General features: G+C 41.8%; 1 protein-coding gene across 1 annotated transcript in view; it reads right to left on the bottom strand.

The window, feature by feature from the left end:
- The window catches only part of SH3RF3 (SH3 domain containing ring finger 3), a 244,185-nt gene that overhangs the window by 209,156 nt on the left and 11,245 nt on the right, over positions 1–23,784 (bottom strand). Inside the window, exon 2 of the mRNA XM_058800212.1 lies at positions 11,697–11,725. Within this exon, the coding sequence (XP_058656195.1) occupies positions 11,697–11,725 (29 nt within the window). The remainder of the gene's footprint in view (positions 1–11,696; positions 11,726–23,784) is intronic.

The raw sequence follows: 23,784 nt of genomic DNA, 5'->3' as shown, positions 1-23,784 counted from the left end.
CTCAGGTTAGTAACAATGACACATGACTGGGGCAGCTAATCAAGTGTTTTGTGACAAAGTAAGCATATGTGAAAAGCATTTAATCACTTATTGCCAGGCAATGTCTATTTGTGCATCAAAATTATTAATTATTAAACAATGCATTACTAACACCAATATTTGTAAAAAATTCACTTACCCTCACTGCAATGGAGTTCAAGCAATTTACTCTTTTACTGCTTATTTCTAACGGGTCTAAATAGGACACTGGCAATAATGAGCCAATTTCAGTCCAAAGCAATTGAGACATCTGCTGTGGCCCTGGGGCTGGGAGCTCGCATCCGGCCCAGAATGTGTTCCATACTGACAAAGTTGTACATCCAAATGAACACTCCCTCAGGCAAGGCACAGTGCTGATGGCCACAGCACACTGCTGACAGGCATGATGGCTAAGCACAATCTGGACAACTACAGAAAGTATTTTTTAAACTAAAATAGCCAAAAAAAAAAAAAAGATAAAACTGGAGTGAGTAATTTGGTATCTCTGCAAGTAGCACACCCAAAGGAAAAGTGTGGTTAAGAAATTTAACTACAATGTGGGCTTTGATGGCAATTTTGGATATGAACGCTTACACGAATACAAGAAAAGTCTATCCTAAAGAGAGCAAGGAAGACTTAGGTGATAGCTGGTCTGTGTTCTACCATAAATTCAAAATCATGGCAATGTCTCTGGTATTCTGTGTATCTGATCCACACATGCACAACAGCTCTGCCATGCATTACACGCGTCAGATTTATCATGTGGGTCAGGAGCAATTCATGCCGCAGATGCAGGGAGCATGATGTGTCTGGAGCCTCTCAGACTGGCAGCCAGTGCCCAGCAGCTGCTGGCTCTGGCTTGTTGGATTTCCAGTTTTCCAGCCTGAGCTGCTGCTCACCCTACTTACTGGGCATCCAGACACGTGGCAAGTAACAAAAAACAAAACAAGACAAAAACAAAACAAAAAAAAAGGTACAGCGATGTGTAAAGCAGTAGTCTATCAAGAGTACAAGAGGCAGTAGAGCTGGCAGACATGTGCTTCTTTTGCCTACACCTTTATACTAGGCAGATGCAATTGAAATAAAAACTGTGACATGAAAAATGCCAAAAAGCAAGAAAGAAGAAACTGGTCAAATTCTAGCAACATGAGTGCAAATTAAGTGCCTATCTGCTGTACATGCCTTTGAAAATCTCTGACCTAAATTGAGAGAGAAATATCCTTTGCAGAACACACAGAATGCCAAATACAGATTTTGGATTCATCTATGAAAATAAAACAGATTATGTTACTATCAGAGAGAGCACAGTGAAGAATCAGCCCTCCCTTAAACCCAGTTACATATATACATACATAAATAAATCCCTGACCTGCCAAATTTCCTTAGCCGATGTAAACTGTTTTAAAAGATATTTCTATTACATGAATAAACATCACTTCCTATATTTTTGTCAGCTGAGTGTAAGGATTTAAAGAAGACGGATCAAGTTTATTTTAGATTCCCCAAGGAAAAACAAACCCATCTGTCCTCACTTGTTCCCCACTGTTTTACAGTGTTCACTATTAGTTATTTCCGTAACACACCTACATTTATCCTTATCTGCAGGAGGAACATTTATCTCACAAATACTCCTGTCAAATCGTCCTAAAGTGCCAGCAGTTAAAACAAAAAAACTGAATCCCCATAGAAATGAGATTTATAACATAGGAAAGGAGATAAGGTGAGCTCTAACCCAGTGAGTCTGAAGTTGATGCCATGACATCTCTCACAGAGTGTGACATGGGAACAGACAAGTTGTTCAGAAACAAGTATGCTGGGAAAAAGAGAAGTGTGATGCCTGCTTTACTACATAATGGTGGGCTTGTTATCATAATGGTGCTTCTTTAACAGTTTTCTGGTTGAAGACATCACAGTTGCTTGCTCTTTTCTTCCCTCCACACAGGTATCATGTACAAAAGATAAATCCTGGCACTACCTTTAACAGAGGTGCCATCCCAGTACAGAAAGTCTCCAGCACTGAAAGTTTTGCCTTGATTGTCACCAGTACACCACAAGATCACAACCCATGTTCCTTTTTGCAAGAAAATGCTTCCACTAAATTTGGAGAAATCTTAAAATAGTGTCTTATCAAATCACAGTTACTTACGCCAGCAGAACTGATGGAAACTATGTTTACTGACCTTCAAAATTCACCTGTAGGGGATGATGCTCTGCAGAGTTCCATGGCAGAGAGACTTCACATTCCTACAACTGTCATGCAGGTTGGAAGAACACATGTGCACATGGAAGTGTTTCCAAGCTCCTTGCTATTTAAGCAGGCACTCAATCTAACGTTTACAAGTGATCCTGTATCATGAACTCCTATTGACAAAGTAACATAACTGTCATAACTGTGGCTTTACACAGTTATTTCCAGGACAGCAGCAGTTTACAACATTTTCTATTGCGCTTTTGCTTTCTGTGTTGGGATTTCAGTTTCACTCCCTCTCATCTCCACTGGCAGTGCTGCTGTTTCTATCCATGCTGAGGTGTGAGTGGGGCATGTTGCCATCCCGATAAGAAAGATAGGACTGCAGCAACTGAACTGGAAATTTTATTTTTCAAAAGCTGCTTACTGCATTGTCTCACCTCTGCCACATGCAAGCCTCTGAGGCACATCTCTCAACACACATTTCCACATCAGTGAACTTGGTATCTCAAGACAGTTCTGTTTAATGTAGCCCTGAGCTGTGCTGTTTGATTAGTCTCAATGGCAACATCTCAACTTACCTGAGCTGCAGGTTTATGTTTCTTTGCACTGACACTTTGAACACAATTTAGCTTGTGCTCCAGATAATCACAAATCCCATCTGTCTTTGCTTTAAGAAAGACATAGATCCTTCTGGGGAGGATCCTGTGCTGTTCTGTCTGCTAATACTCAAGTCTTGGGGCACCCATTTAAGATGGATGGAATACAAGGGGACAGCTGGAGCAGGCAAGGAGCCCCACACTCTGCCTACATCACCCACAGTGCTCCCACGGAACAGCAACAGAGAAAAGAGACAAGGCTGGCACGGGGCCCCTTTCCACGGCTGCTCACACACAGCAGTGCAGACACAACTGCAGACCTCAAGCTGATCCCCATGTCTTTCTGGTAAATAAGCTGTCTGGTCGAGGCAGCTTCGGCATGACTTAGCTGGGAGGTTGTCAATGGAGATCCCCACAAGAATGGTGTGAATGCGTTGGCACGATGTGTGCTGTGAAGAGAAACCCACAGCACACAAGTCAAGGGCAGTGAAGAGAAGAAAAGCATCCTACCCCATAATGGATATCGAAACATAAAGACTGTGTAGGAAAAGCCAAGGCTTTTTAAATAGCCTGAAGGAGACTGAGCTGTTTGCAAGAATTATTCTCATTACTTCTAACAGCCTGCCTCCAAGAGATGTTGGACAGATGAGGTATGTTTAGCTCCTGCTTCTGTGATTTTTATTTTTTTAATTGTATCTGAAGAAAAAGTATTTCCATAAGGTTTGACTATATCATAAATTTCATGATAAGTACTCCTTCTGTTTTAATGCCTACTGTGGTTGGAAAAGGTAAGTTTAACTGAAGCTGAATGTACGTTTGCTTTCTATATGGCTTTGTTCTAAAATCACAGCAGTCTTTGTAAAACAAGTTCCAAGCACAAAGACATAAATGGTTTACTTATTTTTTCTTTTATTTGCTTCCATTTATTTAAAAACAAAAACATTCTCACTATAAGCAAACACCAACAGCTTGCCTCAAACTTGAATTAAGTCCTATTTAAAGCACACCACAAGACTAATTTCTAGTCCTGGCAGTACAGTGATACTGATAACCACATTATGCTGCAGAGCCCAACTGTGGCTTCCAGAGAAAACACAACAGATGAGGATAAGTGCCTCTACTTCTAAACAGAAGAATTCCCACTATTCCTCAGGCATATTTAACAAGGATCATAGTACATGGGTTAGTGAATGCACATGTTGTTGGCATCAACATTATCCTTTCTATAGAAATTCCATGTATACCTCTGGAAAGATGAACAGTACAACAATTCACCTTACACTAAAAATGCCTTCTACACCAAACACACAAGACTTATATCAAATTTCATTTGGTTTACTTCTTTCTTCCATAATTCCTGCAGCCTTTAAGACCACAGGACAATTTTATCTAACCCTTAAAGTATTTTCCAACATCATGTAACATTACAAGGTAATGAGTAACCTTTGAGCAATCTTCTACCATTTAATCCAGTCTGCAGAGCACAAAAACCTGGCCAGCCTGTTCTATAAGTCAGCAATGCAAGTTTCCACAACGAAAAGAACACTTTGTAAATGTTTGCTGCTACTAACAGAGCAATCACTTCGACATGCCATTGCCAGTCTGTCATTGCTGAAGTGGTTTGAGTGAACCATTCATTAAGCATCTTACTGCTCCAGGTTTCAGCAATGTGGTTTGAAATGGAAGGTACCTCAATGTAACCTTGCAAGGCTTGAGGTCCCCAGCAGAAGCAGACCAGATGGTCAACAAAATAAAAGTAACAGCTGAGTGATTTCCACATATGGTAGCACAGTGGTTACAATTCCCAATGACAACATGAAAAAACCCTCCTGCACCTTTGACCTGCAATTAAAATTGTGGCTTCATTAACTTTGATAAGTAAAAATGAGTGGTCACACAGAAGCGTTCAACACCAAGCTGGATGAGTCTCTGAGAAACCTGATGTTATGGAAGGTGTCCCTGGCACCCATAGCAGGGAATGTGGAATTAGATGATCCTTAAGGCCCCTTCCAAGGTCCCCACCTAACCATTCTCTGATTCTATGATCTCTCTGCTGATACACCATTTCCATGCTTAAAACATCTGTTGAAACTATTGACATCTCATTTATGCATTTTTTGTTGAAACTGCACCTCGGGACTAACAAAGGCCATGACACAAAAAAACCCCATGGTCCTTCCCACGGTTTGAAGCAGAACAGAAAAAAATCCATGTCTTCTAGAACTGCAAAGCATCAGTTTCTAGTATCTGCCACAAGTGCTGTAAAAAAAAACTACTCCTCCAGGCAGGAGGGGACAGATTGTTGAATCATATAATCATAAAAACAAAAAAGACCTTTAAGGTCATCAAGTCCAATTGTCAGCCTACAACCACCAACATGTTAACCATTAATCCATGTCCTCAAGTGCCACATCCACATGTTTTTTGAACACTTTCAGGAAGGGCAACACCACCACTTCCCTGGTTACAATGCCTGGCAACCCTTTCAGTGAAGAAGTCTTTCCTGATACCTAAAATAAGCCTTCCCCTGAGGCTGCTTCCTCTCATCCTACCCCTTGTTACTTGGGAGAAAAGATTGACCTCCACCTCACTACACCACCTTTCAAGTGATCATAGAGACTGATAGGTCTCCCCTGAGCCTCTTTTTCTCCATGCTAAACAATCCCAGCTCTCTCATCTCCTCCTCAGCAGACTCCTGCTCCAGACCCTTCACCAGCTCCATTGCCCTTCTCTGGACACATTCCAGCACCTCAATGTCTTTCTTGTAGTGAAGGGTCTTAAACTAAACCCAATATTTGAGGTGTGGCCTCATCAGTGCTGAGTACAGGGGACCAACCACTTCTGCTGTCCTGCTGACCACACTTCACCTGACACAAGTTAAGATGCCGCTGGCCTTCTGGGCTACCTGGGAATTTGGTACTAAGGAATGAAATGCCAGCTCCCAGGGACTTTTCCTGCATGTCTCTAATCATGGCATGCCCACTCCCACCACAGGAGGTAGTGGGAATGCTGGACTCAAGCAGAGGTGCACTACAGTCAGGCCAGATCCCCAAAGGCTGTGGCACCCCAGAACCCAACAGTGCACATTTCTGTGGTGACACACATGGAAACCTGCTGATTCTGACCACAGCCTGCAAGTGTGCTGAGCACTGAGCTCCCCTGTACAGCTAATTTAAACACACCACATTCCTTAAGTGTTAACAACAACATGTGTTTTCCATAGGTGACAAAGGGATTTAGCTCCAGGTAACTGCAGCACACCCGCAAGTCCCCAGAGAGTCTCCTATCATTAAATTGCTGAGCATTTACAGTAGACAGTGAAAAAACTACTGACCTTTAAAGCTCTAATTCAAGCTCCACCACCTCTCAGACTCATAGGTACCAGAAATTTAGAGCTGTGTTAAAGTATGATAGAAAATGAAGAGGGCTAGAGAACAAGCTGGCAAACAACTGTAGGACATGGCAGTACTCAGTGCACTTTGACTTCTCATATCCTTTTAAGACCTCAGGAACTCAACAGTATGTCATGGCTGGAAGAATAAAATCTCATCTTACAAACCTAAGAATAAGCATTTGAAAAAATAATGTTTTCTATCTCTTTACTGATGTAATCCTGTTGATGCATCCTTGCAAAACACCATAGTCCTTAACCCCCAGCACACCTGAAGCACATGTTGTGTTTGTGCAAGTGATTCCATTAGCCTTACCCAAAATGTCACCAGTTTGCTGTAAAACTCTGGCTGCTGAAGTGCTCTGTGCATTGCAAGCCTGCTCCCCTGAGACTCTATGAACACCCATCTGCATATTTTCAACAATATACCTAACTTCACACCTGCATTTATAACTATTCCCAGGGAATCCTATGAGCCTGGAGAAAATAAACAAGGCAAAAGAGTGAAAATCTGAAGTCTTTACTGCTTCCTAAAAACATCTTATGACACATTACTGGAAAGCAGTGGTTATATAAATAAAAGGAAAAAAAAAAACCATTGCCCCCATGTCTGCTGTTTTCCTACTTTTTAAGCCAATTTCTGAACAACAAACTTACCAAGCAAAAAAACCCCACACCACTAGAAAACCCAAATAAACAGCCAAAACCAAAGCAAACAAACAAAAAGCAAAAAACCCCCAAACACTGAAAGGAAAAGCTCATTTAGAACCACATGCCCACTTGTTTTTTTTTACAGACTTTTCAAAAAGACCAACCCACAAGTAGCAAGACCATAGAAAACTGTTATACAGTAAGCTGCAAGCATGAAGGAATCTCTTCTTGATAAGAAAGCAAAGTAACATTAACTTCATAGCCAGAGAAACTGAGGTAATGTTGTCATCTTATTGCAAAGGTTCCATACCTTCTTGGTGATTTCTCATGGTCAACTCCCCACAGCACTGACTCCTTCTCCACAGCTCAGCCAACTAACATCAACTCTTCTCACCCAGCTAACCCACTCTTTTACAGCACTGGTCTTATTGGACACAGCTGTGGCCTATTAAGGGCAGGCCTGTTCCTAATCTTTGGTGACTAGCACAGCTACAACTCCTCAGGTGTGAGATTACCTTCTGCACTATTCTCTTACATTCTCTTACAAGGTAATGGGAGGTCACCTGAATGACCTGGCAGCACTGGAAAACAGCACTACTGCACTACAACTAGTTGCTGTTACTAGTAATTCTTTTTTGCAAACAGCCTTCTAACAGGGGGCATTGCAGATTAAATCAGGAACCTGGCTTTCAGGAACTTATAGTCTAAATTGCAAGAAAAAATTGTATGTGTCCTGTAAACACTGGAAAGCTGATGAGCAGAGCCCTCAGAACAGCCAGCAAAGGACACATCATGTTCTGGTTCTGGAGAACCATCACTAGGTACATTTCTTAATCATTCAAATGGACTAATTTTAACCTTTTTCTCAGAAATACACTTGACATAATTGAAATGTTCTTCATTTAGGTTTTTTTGCAAGAGCCCAAATAAGGCAGCTAAATCAAAATTTTAGAAACAGCACACAAGACAACAAGATTTTGAGTGAGGATGCATCTCCCTTACTACTGTCCAAAGATGTTCAGAGAAAAGAGATGGTATTAGAGGAGTTCTAATTAATAAACATTCAGGTAAGGTTCTTAAAGCTGAAGTAAGGCTATTGATCTCTCCTTTTTCCCAGCCTAGCCAGAAGTTATAGAAGGAAAACAACAGAAGACAGTTGCACCAAGCAGCTTTGGGGTCTCTTCTCATTCCTCCCTTTCCCCCAGACAACCTGCTCAATTCCTGCATTAAATTCTGCCTCTGTCTAAGCTGTAGACATCCATTTTCAATCCACATTCTGAAGTGGGAAGAAGCAAACAGAGATGGCAGGGGTGCCAGGAACAGGTATGGCCACAGCCCCATGTGATGGACAGCATGGTCCCACCTCGCATCCTCACCCACCCACCGAGACCTAAGCAATGATCAGAGACAGCCATTTGCCACACAACTTCCCATGTTTTCTTTTGCCTGTTGGGTGCATGTAAGACCTACACAGGAAATGTGAAACTAATTCATAAAAGAACCGTTAATAAAACCCAATATATTATTCAAATCCAATGACCTCTCTGGCTTTTCAGGGTGGAAATTAGTACAGAAGCTAACTGAAAATTTCAGTAAACACACAGACAGATCACTGTCAGCATATTTTTATTAACCTTTGTTAAGCTAAGTGAAATACCCATATTATATCAGCATACATAAAGAATGAAACTTTGCCATTAAAAACTGCCATTGTCAAGTTACATGTATTTAGAAATAAAATTATTCAGTCAGTGCTTCTTTTGGATTCTCAGGCTGGTACAGTATTAGTTAAACACACAAATTACAAAATTTTTTTAAGAGACTTTCATCTTCATTTAGTTCTACAGATCTAGGGTGCACTTTGAGCCTAATTAAAACTGCCTACCACAAAATACTGGATGGGTTTATGTAGCATTTTTAAAATGCTGCAAAAAGGTTGATCACTGTTTTAAGTCAAACAGAAATTTGTAAAGAAATGGTTTGTAAGGTACTTACAATGGAGTTCCATGGTTTGCAGCCATCCTGTTAGTGTGAAGTGTAAGACAAATAAGAATGCATTTCTTTTCTAAACATTAATATAATGAACATCAGCTTTCTAGTATTCACCATATTCACCATTCTTCCTCTTACTGATTTAAGACTACATTCTGAACTGAATTAAACCTAGAGCTTTTATACAAATTAATTTGAAACCCAAGAATGGAATTAGCTTTTGGTATCCATTAGCGTGTTTCTGTTACACATGAAAAATACTCTCCAAATATCCATTAAGGAAGCTGAGAATTTATTCTCCATACAGGGACTGAAATGTAGCACACCTATAACTGCGGACAAGTGGAAGCCCATTAGCAGTTACTGTCATCATCCATGAGATCAGCTGTGGGGAGATCACAAGAGAGCAGGGAAAAAAGCCACACAAAGGAGAAAAATATAATCATTTGTACAATATTCCCTTTTATGTCATACTATGCCCACTAAATAATTAATTACAAATACATCAGTTGCAGTTAAAAGAAAAAAAAAAAAAGAAAGGGGGGTGGGGGAAATCAATGAAAAGCTCACAAATGTAGCTAATAAAAGAAGTACAAGAAGCACTGGTGTTGCAAAGCGCCCAGGTCAAATGCTGAAGAAAGCACTGCCAGCAGCAATCGCCTGCAGGCATCCGCGCGTGATTGGCGACTCGATGCCACAGAACCCGCTCTGCTGAAGAAACCCTCCGACCTGGGGATCCTGACACCAGGAGCCAAATGCAAACTGTGTCATCACCCCTTCCAGGTGGCTCTGAAAGCATAAAGCCACACTGCCTGCACCCAGTCTTCCACAGCAAGAGCACCACAGAGGTCAGAAGGAGTCTGTATTAATAACTCCCCATTGTTGGCATCACCTAAAATTCCTATTCATTTTTGGGTTCTATCTGTAAATAAAAATTTCCATTAAAAAGCCTCAGAGGAAGCACATTCCCATGAGTTAAAGATATGAATCACACATAAATACCCTGCCTGTTACCATGATTTTATGTGAATACAAAATGAGGCTTTCAAAAACTACTGCACATAAAGCATGAATGTCTTTATTCTGGGAGTAAAAATCATTGCAGTCTCTCTCCTTCCCTCCTCCCTGGCTATAGCAGAGACAGACAATACATGTTTTTGAGATTTTACATTGCCACAGATTCATTTCTTTCACATTACAGGCGAGACAGCTGATAACTTGCTACCTGAAAGGCAACTGTATGGGCAGAAAACTACCCGAAAAAGGGAAACAGCTCAGACAAGAGAGTTCACAGTGGTTAACCTCCTGGAACACATTAGCTACACCAACTCCCAGTTGCCCAGACTAAACAACCCCGAAAACCTCTTGATTTTATTCACTAACAGGAAATGATTCAGATACAGTTCTGCAAAGGGAGTCAACAAGAAGAGGTAAATTACGCACACTCACTGTACTACATTTTACTGTGAAACAATCGAGTACAAAAATTATTCAGCACTGATGTAATTTTTTCTTCCTTCCTTCTTTTTAATGTTTTTCCCTTTGGTTGACACATCTGAGATAAAACATGTGATGCTTTTACCATAAAACTTCAATACACATAATTTTTTAAAACACACATATCCTACAGACTCTTGACAGTGCAGTGTCGCCAGGTGTGAGAGAAACTGGGATCTCTTACAGAGAATGGTGCCTGCAGATAAATAATAATGAAAACCAAAGTGCTATCAGGTCTGAGGCTGCAGAGTTAGACTTTCTTTTTCCTTTAAAGCCTGCTTTTCATGAGAGATTTACTTACCAGCATAAATGTTAAACACTCACCACGGCAGAAGCATATAGAAGGATCACAATTTTTTCTGGCTCCACAACTCATCCCAACTTCTCTATGAAGCACAGCTATGGTCACAAAATTAAAAGTTCTTTATCCCTTGTCAAACTACCTGATACTAACCACAGCAGAGCACCCCATTTACCTGAAAATAACATAAGCCTCCCTCATCTTAAATGTATCTGTACAAATGAAACAGCCAGACTCCAAGCTGAACTTTCATGGTAACTCACAGAATTAATACCTTTTAAAACAATTTTAAATGTATTGTCACTCTATATCCACATAAATACTTAAAGCCACGTAGAGCAGGCAGAAGAATGATATTTGGGATATATCCCCAGCATTCCTTTATGTTTTGCTAATCAGACAACACCTAATATCTTGACTGCTCCATCACCAGATGCCTGGAGCACTGCTGAGATAAAGGACAAATTAGAGATTCAGCAGCTTGTCCCTATCATCTGTTCCAGACTTTGTTGATGTGGACTACTGGCAATTATTTCCTATTATAAAAAAAAAAAAAATTTCCTTGTTATAAAAAAAATATTGAAAATCCCAAAAGGCCTAGTAAAACCCCCTTATGGCCCATTATCATTCAGGCTTTAATTAAGAGCTGTAACCAAGTGCCATGCCATGCAGCCAGGCAGGACCCATGATTATTCTTTTCCTGAGACTACTTCTGCAGCCCTTCATGCCAGCAAGGACTTACCTAAAATGAGGCCTGGGGGAGGTGCAGGAGGAATTGTCTAGTTGAGCAATTTGACCTCATACAGAACTCCAAGGGCTGCAAATGGGTAGAAAGCAGCAATTTGCCCAGTGCTGGGGCTTGCTGGGAATCAGCTGCTCTTCCAAGCCATGGGAGGAGGCAGCTCTCAAAATGCCAGCCTGTGACAATTTCAAAATATGGGTTTTGCAGTGTCCAGAATTCCACAGCTGGAGTGATGGTGCTGGGCAGGGACAGCTCAGCACACCCTGGCGCTAAAACCCCCCACAAGTTGGGCTGACATCCTCTGTTCCCACAGTCACTTCACATGGAGCCCCAGCTGGGGGAGATGCTTCCCTGGATATCTGGGTGTATTGTAGTGGATTTTTCCATTCCATCCTAGGGATCTAGGAACACTAGCATGGCTCATCCTGCTCCTACTGTTTCCTTTGAGTTCTGATCTTATATTTAATAAAAAAAGGTAAGTGACTTGTAGGCTCTGCTGAAGCAGGCATCAGGAGACAGGTGGTTTGTGGATCTTTCCAGAATGACTTCTGCATTGCAATTGTGTCCCTCCCATAAGAGAAGGCTGAAGGCAATGACCACGTGGTTCCATTCATGTATGTAGTGCTGGCAAGCATAGGCCAAGAGTGGTCTACTGCCTTACCCCACTTTTAGGAGGGTCATGTGAATTAGTAGGAGGCACCAAAAGTGGTCAGGGTCCTGCTGGGTCATGGTGGGTCACCCCTGAGGAAGGAATGGTCTATAAGACCATCCAAAGCACCACCTGTACCAAGGTACTTGCTGGTAAAACAACAGCAGCCACTAGAATGAGTAAACACCATGGATCCCACAAGTAAATTTCTGAGCATCTGCTCAAAGCAAGGCTTAAGTTTGGGATCTTTTCCTAAAAATGCCCATTAATTGGCTCAAAATACCATTCAAGAGGGCCAAATGAGGCTTGGTATGACTGCAGCTAAATGTGTCTGTGAGTAAGGGCACCTGCAGCGAACAACTTAACTGAGCAGACAGGGAGGAAGCACCGCAGGCACACATATAGCTGAGCCAGTGTCAGGGACAGAAAAACACATTAGCAACCTGCAGGGACAGCAGGGGACAGGGCACCACTGGTTCAAGTAAATGCTCCCATGTCTGAACAGCTCGTGTGCAGTGCAGGCTGGTACAGCAGAGAGGTTGTTCCCTGCTTGCATAAGAGATGAGAAACGAAATTCAGTGAAAGGCAGTCCCCTTTGAGAGATGGATGACGCTGCAGTTTGGTTCGCCCTTCCTCCCCTTCCAGCACAGAGGTGTGACCGGCAGGGTGACAGGCTGGGAGTGGGACACACGCCGAGCTGGTGGCAGTGTTAAGTGTGCAGAAATGACTGATGGCTGCCCCTAGGGGGTTACTGCTGGGCCACACTTAAATGAGTTATGCCGCTAAAACAGCAGCACCTTTAAGTCCCACAATCTGCATCTTGCACATCCAGAACACAGTCCTTCTGTTCATCCTCCTCCACCTGTTGCCAGCTGTAAAAGTTTAGTGCTCCTATTTCTAACACAATCCTAATGTAAGCACAGGCAGTAAAAAACCCAAGTGCTAAACCCAGTTCTTCTGTTTTTGCATTTGTTTCAGACTGCAATTCACACAACTTGCTAACCATATGGTTTATGGGGCTCACCAGTCCTGCAGGGCTCACAGGACTCATCAAACCTAAAACTGAAGAGTATACTTGCTTCTGAATTCTGCAATGTTTATGTTGTCCTATAAATCACTGTCTTCACTCCCTGGCTCCTCATCAGGAGCCAGGATTTTTTCACACCTGAAGTGCTCAGGACTTTCAGACACATCTACACCAATCATTATTGTGGGATGGCAAAGAAGGCATGGGTGAAAGAAGATGCATGGGTGAAAGAAGAGCTTTGACATTTTTTTCCTGTAAACACAGCAATTCAGTTATTTTGCTAGATAGAGAACCTGGTAGGGGAAATCACCTTGTTGATACTTGAGAATAACCTTTATACCTTCCAACCAGAACTGTCACTTTGTATCTCCATTCCTTATGAATATTTCAGGAAGTAGGCCATATATAATTAAAGATGCCTATGACACTTGCAATGCTCATTGTTCCTGCAACAGCTGACAAAGAGCAGTAACCCCAAAACTACATTTTATAGTCCGGCTTTTTGCACAGCTCCTGCAACTCCTCTCTTATGAATTAATCAAGTGGAAGATTTCAGCTGTTTTCTATAACAATTCCTGATAGGAGGATGTAAGTCACCACCTTGCCTTGTGCTAAATAGATGCAGACAGGTACAGCCTGAACAGAGTTCAGTAGCCACTCAGAGGAAATTATCTCTAACCTCAAGTCAGCCCTTTATTTCTGCAGAGGACACATCAGAAACATGTTTAATTGAGAACACACTACTAGAGCTAACCACAGGCAAAACTGTAGCAACAGAGATTAACACAAGCATACTTTTAAAGCCTCTGTTGAACTAGAGCCTTAAGTGAATACCTCACTTGGGAATGGGGAATTATTGTCAGAATACCTGCATCTCTAACAGACCACTGGGAACTCCTTTCAAAATTGGTTCTGAAATACTCTTGTTTTCAACATCCTGTTATCAACTCTACTTGGGAAGCAATGGAATTAATTTAGAGAAATGGTTCAGAAAAACATATGGGTTGCATGTCATGTCTGGGCTCCTTCAAAACCTGTTTCCTTCCTGTATTTTCAGAAAACTCACCAATACCAAAGGGAACAGTAGTTATGAACCCCATATGCTTTGAATATATAATACACCTATATTCTAGTCCTGTTTGGCAGCCCTTCTGATTCTTAGAAAAACTAGACTGTAAGACTTGGTGACCTCTTTGTTTATAATATTCATCCATTCAATACTGCTGACAAAGTGACTGCTTCCTTTGATGGCTTGTGACGAGCCTTGCCAAGTTAAACAAAGGACTCTGTGCTATTAATCTGCTCTTCTGATTTCTCTCTTATGAGGCTGAACCTGTTTATCAAACAACTATAATAGCTGTAAATACTCCAGATTAACTCACAGTAGCACCAAAGCAAAGACAAGCTATACATTCTCAGGAAAGGTGACAACTTCCAAAGCCTGAAGGAAAGAAAGACTCACATCTGAGTGGCTGAAGTGGCTGCACCTTCCAGCTCTGCTTCCAATTAGTGATAGCACAAATATGAACATTAAAACACACACCCAATCAAGAAACTAGCCAAATGCATCATTTAAATATTGACAAAGAGGGAGCCTAACAATGCAACAGGTTTATAGTTTTATTACTTCTAAATCCACTACCCTCACTGCCAGGACACGGCACAGTCTCTGTTGCATTCATGTGCTGTTCAGCACCTCTGTTCATGTTCCTTGCCAGCTGGTGGCAGGGGAGATGGGGAGATGAGGACTTGGATTAGGTTCCCTGCAGAGGTCCCTGCCAAACACTCTGTGACTCTGTGATCTACCAGCAGGGTGCAGGGACACACTCCCCATATTCAGACCCAGACTATTCCACACAGCCTGTGAGGCACATCAGCCCTGTTTCAGGGATTCTTTACAGTGCCTGTCAAGGGACCCTTTGGGCTGCTTTCATCCCACCAGGTGAGCTTGTTCCTCAATGCACCCGGGAGTGCTGGTCCCCTGGCCCAAATGCCCAGGGCATGTTGCCTCCACCTGGTAAGAACTATTGAATGTGGATAATCCTATCATTTATTCTGAACTAATTTAGAAGGCTTTAGTGCATTAAATACGTTCATAGTAGAAGACAATTTTAGACATTTTATTAATATGCATTGCAGCTTAGCAGAGATATGTGTAGAAGTTACAGCCTGCATATGCCCAAATCAACTTCACTCACTTCAGTAGGAAATGAGACAATCAAAATATGATTCACTAGAAAGAAATGAGCCAGGGCCTTTCCACTGACAAATAGCAGAAAAACAGATTGATCACAAACACCCAAGAGAAAGATGTGTGTGTGTTGTACAGAAGGAGCAAGAGTGCTCCCATAGCTACAGATGAACATTTGTCTTAGCAAACCATTTTCAATCAGTAACATTTGTTATTTTTAAGGTAAAAATAGCAACATTTATTTTGAAATAAAATAACAAAGGTTCACTGAGGCAGTGAGTTGAAGTGGGACCAAAGTTTCCTTCTTAACAGACTGACCCCTTGCTATCAACATTCTAAGGAAAATACAACTCCTGAATCAAAACATTTATATTCTTCTTTATTTGCTTTTCTTGTTGTTACAGGAGGTGCTTTGGCAGATGGTGGTTAGCAGATGAGCAGTTCCCAGTGATGTGGTTCTCTGACCTGTATTGCTGATGCACATGATATTTAAGGGCTACTGGTTCACCAAATAACATCTGGCTGACAAATCCTTTCAAGACAGGTGACAACCCCGTCAAGAGCACCACCAAAGGATGCCTGTGACAGCTGCAGCAGCAGAGGCATTTATTCCCTCCTGACATTTCTGGGAGAATTTCAACAGGAGAGGGCGGTGCAGGCACAAGTGAAAGTCTCCCAGTGAATGATCACGGCCTCTTGATCACGGGTTTCCAGGAGAGAAGCCACCCTTGGTGTCCCCTCTGAGTTCTCTGGAGGGCTGCTCTACTCCATGGCCGGAGCCTCCTCTGATCAGACAAGTACTGATTTGCAGCAGTTGCATTTTTACTAGAACTGCCTTATAAACAACATCTGCTAAGAGGAAAGAAATTTATTTACTTTTCTTTTAGGACTTCTCCTTTTCCATTGAAATTCATAGAAGTTTTCAGAAGAACTGTTAGGAACCTCCAAGAAATGGACAGCTTTGACATAAACTCTTCCCTTGCCTTTTTCCCCACCCCACCCCCCTCCACCCCAGTTTATTCATCAATTCTCTAACACTGGCAAGAATCTCCTATACCATGGCCAAATTAAATGTACCAACTGATTAATATTTTCCAAACTTATTCAACATATCCTATTTTCCCATGGAATGTGTGTCTAAGAGCATCAGTTTCCCAGTGTCCAGATGTACAGACAAACATTAGGAGAACTTCCCATATTTTATCTGTTGCAGCAGGCATGAAAAATGAGGATCATATTTAAAATTCTCAGACCTTCCTCAGAAAAACAGAGTTGTTTTTATTTCAAGCCTTTCAGGAGGTCTGGGAAAGAAATAGTTAAAAATAAAATTATATTAAGGTCAGCAGAGGCAGCATCATGATTTCCATGTTTTCCATATTCTCCAGATATGGAATGATTTCGTCCAACAATACAGAACAAAATACTATTTAGCATGAGAAGTAAATTGAGGCTGTGTTTCATCTTTTTCCTTTGCCAACACAATGGCACTGTCAGCAATATAACCTTCAATGTCTTCATTTTCATACATTAACTCTTTGAGCCCTGTAAATTTAAGCAGTCTTTTTGACTCACAGAGGAGAAAGTGCATTTTAAACTCCTGAAACAATGGAGAACAGAAATTTTAATTAAAGTTCTCCTTGTACACATGCACATATAACACTCCCTTCAGCAACGAAAAACCCTTTTAAAATTAAACTTATCATGCTGAAATAATTAACATAACTCCTGGGAAAAATGCATAATCTTTGCATACCAAATGCCAAAATGTCTAAATTAACTGTGTTTAATAAATATTACATTTTTCTTTGAGTACATACACTCAGTTAATCATGCATTGATAGGCAGAAAATATCTTTAAAGCGTTAGGTATTGTAACTTAAGCATTTTAAATTAGACTGCAGGTCCCTGAAGGGCTCAAATCTTCGGTCCTCAGGACATGAACCAGGTGGAATAACTTTGGAAAGAGCAGGATCCCCACATCAGCAGTGCTTTTGCAGAGCTGCCAGTCTGGATGCCATCCTGCTGCTCTGGGGTGAATCCCTGAGCATCCCTGTGTGCAGCACCCAGCGGCTCAGGGGCATGGACTGCTCCTCTCTTCTGGCCTGGGGGCAGCTGCGGTGGGCATCGAGCTGGCTTCATGAGCCCATGCTTCATGAGTCCCACCAAACTAATTATTTGGTACTTGCTTCGTACCCAGAGCTTGGCACAAGGCTGATTCCTTATTTCAGGGTATCAGCATTTCGGTCTGCAGGGAGTGAATTTATAGGAGGAAATACTGGAATTGATGGACCCCATCTCTGTACTTTTGAGGAACTCATTTTCAAGCCTGTCTGTTTATAACGCTCACTTAAATTTCAGCCTCTCTCAATGTCCAAAAGGGTGCAGCAAAGAATTAACATCATTATTTGTTTTGTGCACTTAGCAAGATTTAAACGTGACCTAAAAAAACCCCCCAACCTTGACTGCAAAATTACACTGGTGTATGACTCTTCTTAGGTGAAGATCAACAGAATTCAAATGCAAGAGCAACAGAATTTCATTCAGTCTCCTGTACTTACCACCACTCCTCCACCCTGGAATCAATTGCATCCAACCCCAGGTTTACAAAATACATAATCACAGCCAGAGGATGATTCAGTCCAGTTAAGGGATGTGTTGATCCACAACATCTACTCATTCCTGGCCTCTCCTCCCGAAATTCAAGGTGCACTTGCATCCCAGTTGCAATGGTCCTCAGCCACAACTGCAGCCCCTCTGCAAGGTATTTTATAGAGACCAGCCCTGGCCTAGCCAGTCACTTCAACAGACACAAGTAATCTTTAGAATCATAACCATAAAAGCAAGCTATGAGCATTGGTGTACCATTCAGCAGCTAAGTACATAGCAACTGTATTTAAAAGTAGCCAGTAAAAGCAAATTAATTATTTAGATATATTTATCGGCTTTATAGGTCAGCTGAAGCTCAAGCCACTTAATTGAAATCCTGATAACAGATTGAAGCCTGTGCTCGATCCTATACTGTGAAATGCAAAGTCTTTATTAAATAAAGCCATTAAGAAGGATGATAATCCCTGTGGCCTTAAATATGAATAAGGTGCAATGTAAATAATAAAAGGCAAAAATCCAATTTTCATGCAGTGAACTTTCAAATACTCCGCTGTTTCCATTAAATTACCTTTTATTCAACATATTGTAATGGCACTGAGGGCACATCAGGCTTCCTTGTAATACAGTTATTGTTCAGCATAAAAACTGGTTTTTAACTTGAAACAGAAAAGTGAAATATTTTATTTGGCTTCTCTCATATGTCAAATGACATGAAAATTGAGAATAAAAGCTTCACAGATGCAATAAAAGAGAAAATAAAGGAAAACTAAACATATGCAAACAAAAAAACCCCCCAGAATGTGAAGAAAAGAGAAAGAAACGGGGTACATAATAGCACTTTTCCAGTTAATTTTACAGCAATTTAATATAGGAAATAGAACAGGAAAACCATTTCAGCAACTAAAGCAACTAAACTTGACTATAAGCCAAACAGAGCTGTAGCACACAGCAAAGGAGGTGGAACTCATGTGAAATGTCTGTCACACTCCTTCCAAACATGAGGATGATGACAAGAGCTTGAGTGCATCAAGTGCCACAAGAGCACAGTGCTCTAGTCTGGAGGAGTGTGATGATCACTCCCTGGTCCTGCGGTGCTGGTAGTGGGTCCCTTTGGTCCTGCTTTAACTTCTCATCCACAAAGGAAGCACTGATATTTACTGTTTGCTGTGGAGTTAAGAAAAACTAACGAAAGACTCCTATATTTATTGAAGAACTGGAAACTGTAACAAAAGGCCAAGAATTTACTGTTATTGTTCAGAAAAAGAACGCTCATTGCAAAATATAAACAATCCATTAAAGATGAGACTGTATTTGTTATGAATGTCAAATGATTTTTCCACTGTAATTTTTTCTGCAAATCAAAGGAATTCCTCCAGCAAAGCTGTGATGGAATAAAGATAAGAGAATGACTATTTTTATTCAATTCTATATTCAATTTGGAAGCATTACACCCAAAGAAACCTTTCAGCATAAAAATACAATTTTCCTTGTAGCATCTTCATGCTGCATCACAATGTTTAAAGAATCCACGGCAGATATGTGCACCACTGTAACCTCATGAAACACATACACGTGCATTTTACAATATTTACTTTCCACTCTCTATAGCTGAGTGTCACTGCAATGGGCCCCTAGCTGGGTAATAATTAGCACTGACTCTATGATTCACAGAAGGTTGATCAGTCCCTTTATTATATTATATCATTATTAAGAAACCCATAGCTTTTATACACAGCAATGATACACCTGGACCTAACTGGTCCACCAATCCAAACACCATCACCATTAGCTAATTAAGAAATCACCCTCTGGTAAACAAATCTCTATAACACATTCCACATGTTCACAATAACAGGTGCAGCAAGTGAAGATAAGAATTGTTTCTCATTCTTTGCTCTGATCTGCTCACAGCCTTTCCCAGAAAGGCCTGGGAAAGTTGTGTGTTGCTCTCTGTGGCCGGAGAGCTGCTGCCTCAGCTGTGTCTGCCACATCCTATTTTCTGTGCTCATTCTCTGCTCATGGACTCACAAAATCACAGAATGGTTTAAGAAGGAAGAGACCCTAAAGATCATCTAGTTCCAACGCCCCTTCCAGTGGCAGGGACACCTCCTACTGACCAGATTGCTCCAGGCCCCATCCCAACCTGGCCTTGAACACTTCCAGGGATGGGGCATCCACAATTTCACAGGAAAACCTGTTCCAGTGCCTCATCAGCCCTCACAGCAAAGAATTTGTTCCTTATATCTAATCTAAATCTACCCTCTTCCACTGAAAATCTGCTACCCCTTGTCCTGTAATTACAGGCCCTGGAGAAAAAAAAATCTCTATACATCTTTCTTGTAAGCCCCTTTTAGGTACTGTAGGCCTGTAATAAGGTCCCCTTGGAACGTTCACTTCTCCAGGCTGAACAAACTCAAGTCTCTCAGCCTGTCTTGCTAAGAGAAGTGTTCCAGCCTTCCTCTGGACCCCCTCTAACAGGTCCACATCTGTCTTGTATGGGGCACCCCAGAGCTGGAATACTCAAGGTGGGGTCTACAGAGAGTGAAGTAGGGTAGAATGACCTCCCTCAATCTGCTGGCCATGCTGCTTTGGATGCAGGCCAGGACATGTCTGAACATTGTCAGCTCATGCCCAGCTTTCCAGGCACCAGTATCCTGAAGTCCTTCTAGGCAGAGGGGTTCCAGTCCATCTGTAACCCAGTCTGTAGTGACAGAGGTGTTTGCCAGAGGGCCAAACCTTGCACCTGGCCTGGCTGAACTCCATGAGGTTCACGTGGACCCACTCCTTGAACCTGCCATGGCTCCTCTGGATGGCACACCTTCTCTCACACATACCAATGGCACCACTTGACACATGTCATCAGCAGTTTGCTGAGGGTGAACTCAATCCCATGTCTGTGTTATTAATGAAGACACTGAACAGTACTGGTCCCAGTAAGAAACCTAAGGAACACCACATGGTGTCCACATCTCCATTTGGACATCAGCCATTCATTTGGTCCATCCCTGCTCCAATGCTGCTCACAGGAAAAATGAATAGGGAGTGTCAAAGCTCAGAAACAGCTCTGCTACAGAGGCTGTCTGCTGCCCCACACAGAGAGGATCCTGGGACAAAGGGGTGATGGCAATGGGGCAGAGACAATGCCAAGGGGAGACGGCAATGGGGACATTGAGATGATGCTGCCCAGGCAGCTCTAAGGGGCACCAGCAGCATGGGACATGAGTGGGCCATGGGGGTTTCCTGAGCTGTCACCTCCCATCAAGCCAGAGTGAAAACATCCTCCCACACCCCAATGGAAGCAAACCCCTCCATGGCCTGAACCCATGGTGACAAGAACACAGCCTCCACATGAGTCTTTTATTCCTGGCAAAATTGTTTCCTTTTGCTTCTTGCTTGTGCAAAGAAAGACAATACATTAAGAGGGAAAAAGCAAATCTATTCATGGCATGCAGAGCAGAAAATAGTAACACCTGACAGACCTACAGTGAAGTAATACAGCAACTCCATCTGTGCAAACCATTATCTTGAATAATATTTTCACCAAGTCAATGAAGCAAAGCTATTTGAATTATTTTTCTCAAGCTTTTATTCCTAGGAAGGACACTATTGCCTTCCAGCAACACTCTCCAAAATGGTTCTACTGAGGTGCTACAATATTGCTACATACTACAGTAGTGATTTCTCACACCTCCCACCAAACAGAGTCAGAGTCCTAAAGAGCAGATCTGTCAAGTAGGAGATTACTCACATTCTTCATTAATTACTGAAAAAAGCCACAAAAACCAGAAGTGTATATTTAAGCTCACTCAGACAAAGCTACTAAACAGCTAGGATACTGAACATTACAAGGATCAGAATCTCCTCATACTATTACTTTCTTGGGTCTGCAACTACATGACATCAAAAAATGAAATATTTCTATAGAGGCATCATTTAATGCTCTTTTAAACTCTTCAGGGGAGGGAAAAAATCCACCAAAAAAACCCCTGAAGTAACCTTTACTGTTTTACCTCAGATTCATTCTGGTCTTTATCTGCTCACTGCCAATGGCTCTGAGTTGACACACTAATGAGACAACTGCAGGCTGACCACAGTCTGTTCAGTGTTTAGCTTCTATTTATTTCACCAGCACTGACTGATTTGGGGAATCGGCATCATTACCCAAAACTCATGAGATGACTCAATCAAAGAAGCTCATATTCATCAAAAGCATCAGACCAGCTGAGGAACCTCAAATATATCCTATTTCCTGCTATCTCTGAATTCAACTGTGAGCTCACACTCTTTTCACCCCAGCCCCTGCGTCAACAAAAAATCTCCTGAATAATAACTACAGAAAGTATAAAGGAAATAGACTTCTCCTACATCCAAGATCCTAAAACAACCACTCCTCTTTCACCACAATTTTCATAATCAGATGAATTCATTCTCAAATGATCATATTAAATAAGAAAACCCTCTCTGGCAGGGCAGCATTCTAGCATAGAAACTACTCACTACATAAAGGGTATTGCTGAGGGAATCACAGAATCATCAAGGTTAGAAGAGACCTTCAAGATTATCCACCCAGCACCACCCTAATCGCCCCTAAACCATATCCCAAGTGACACATTCAGATGCCTCTTGAACACTTCCAGAGATGTTGACTCCATTCACTCTAATGCCTAACCAGTCTTTCAGTAATTTTTTTTTCTAATATCTAATCTGAACCTCTCCTAGTACAATTTAAGGTAATTTCCTTTCATCTCTTCATTTGAGAAAAGAAGAATTTACATTTCTATTTTGTATAAAACCAAACTAACAAAAATCCAAAACACATGAACAAGGCTGGAACAAATGGAATACCTCCTGGAATTTTTGATCCTCATTTGATGAAGAACAAAAAACTACAAAGAAATGAAGAACATCAGCCATTGGGAAAATCCCCTCTTCTCCTCGGTACTGTGCCCCTTTTATTGTCATCTCTGTGCACCCTGAATTCTCCTCCCATGTTCACTGGCTGGAGACAGCTGCCCCTGCCTCTATTTTCTAAGTAAGTGGTGGCCTGTGTGAAGAGTGGTGGTCAAAGCAGGCTGAGTCTTGGGAGTGTTAATTTGATAACAAAGCACAAGCCCACCATGTTTTTTCTTGCTGTAGCAATGAGGAAGATGCCCACCATCAACAGCTGATCATGTCCCTGGTGCAGCACAGGTTTCTGAGCTCAGAGAATGGGGTACAAAGACTTAGAAAGTTCAACATGGTCTCCAAATCTCCAATCTACAATGCTGTCAGGGCAAACTCTCCCTAAATACCTCCCTCATATTTTTAAGATTAGGCTATCACACAAGCTCTACTCCCACAGGAAACTGAACATCCAAAATGCTCCTCTCTCATTTTCTGCCCAGCCCTGTGCTGCCTTTCAGTATGACTCTACTTGGTAGAGTCATTCTATCATTAGCTACCACCAAGCATCCCCCTCTCCCAGGGCCCCTGACCACTAGCACCAGTGACTCATGAAGCACTTAATCACCCACGTGAAAGGAGCTGAACTTCTGGGTCCTCATCACACAGAAAAAAGGTGATGATTCTCTGGGCTCTGCAATATAGGCTAGAGAGGATGTGCAATTTGGGAGGCTAAAAATTCAACAGGCAGGAGTGAAGGCACAGGCAGGTGCCCTAGCCCACTGAAAAGTGAGGATTCAAGGGGAGAAAGAGAACAGGAGAACCAGAGCCCAGCTCCTGGACAGACTGTTCCTTCACACTCCTGACTGCTGGATGTCTTCAAATGAGATGAAGCAATGCAGGAAGGACACAATGACACAGATCCTTTGCTGGATCTTCTGTTACCTCTACCAACAAAGCACTTTGCTTTTGGTATTCCTATTTTTTGTATCTTTTTAAAAGATCCAAAGCTGGGAGATGAGATGCATTAAACAGCACAACAAACTCCCC

The sequence above is a fragment of the Ammospiza caudacuta genome, chromosome 2 (assembly GCF_027887145.1).
Source record: "Ammospiza caudacuta isolate bAmmCau1 chromosome 2, bAmmCau1.pri, whole genome shotgun sequence".
Taxonomy (NCBI): Eukaryota; Metazoa; Chordata; class Aves; order Passeriformes; family Passerellidae; genus Ammospiza; species Ammospiza caudacuta.
The sequence above is the reverse complement of the archived record's forward strand: the minus strand, read 5'-3'. Positions and strand labels throughout refer to the sequence as shown.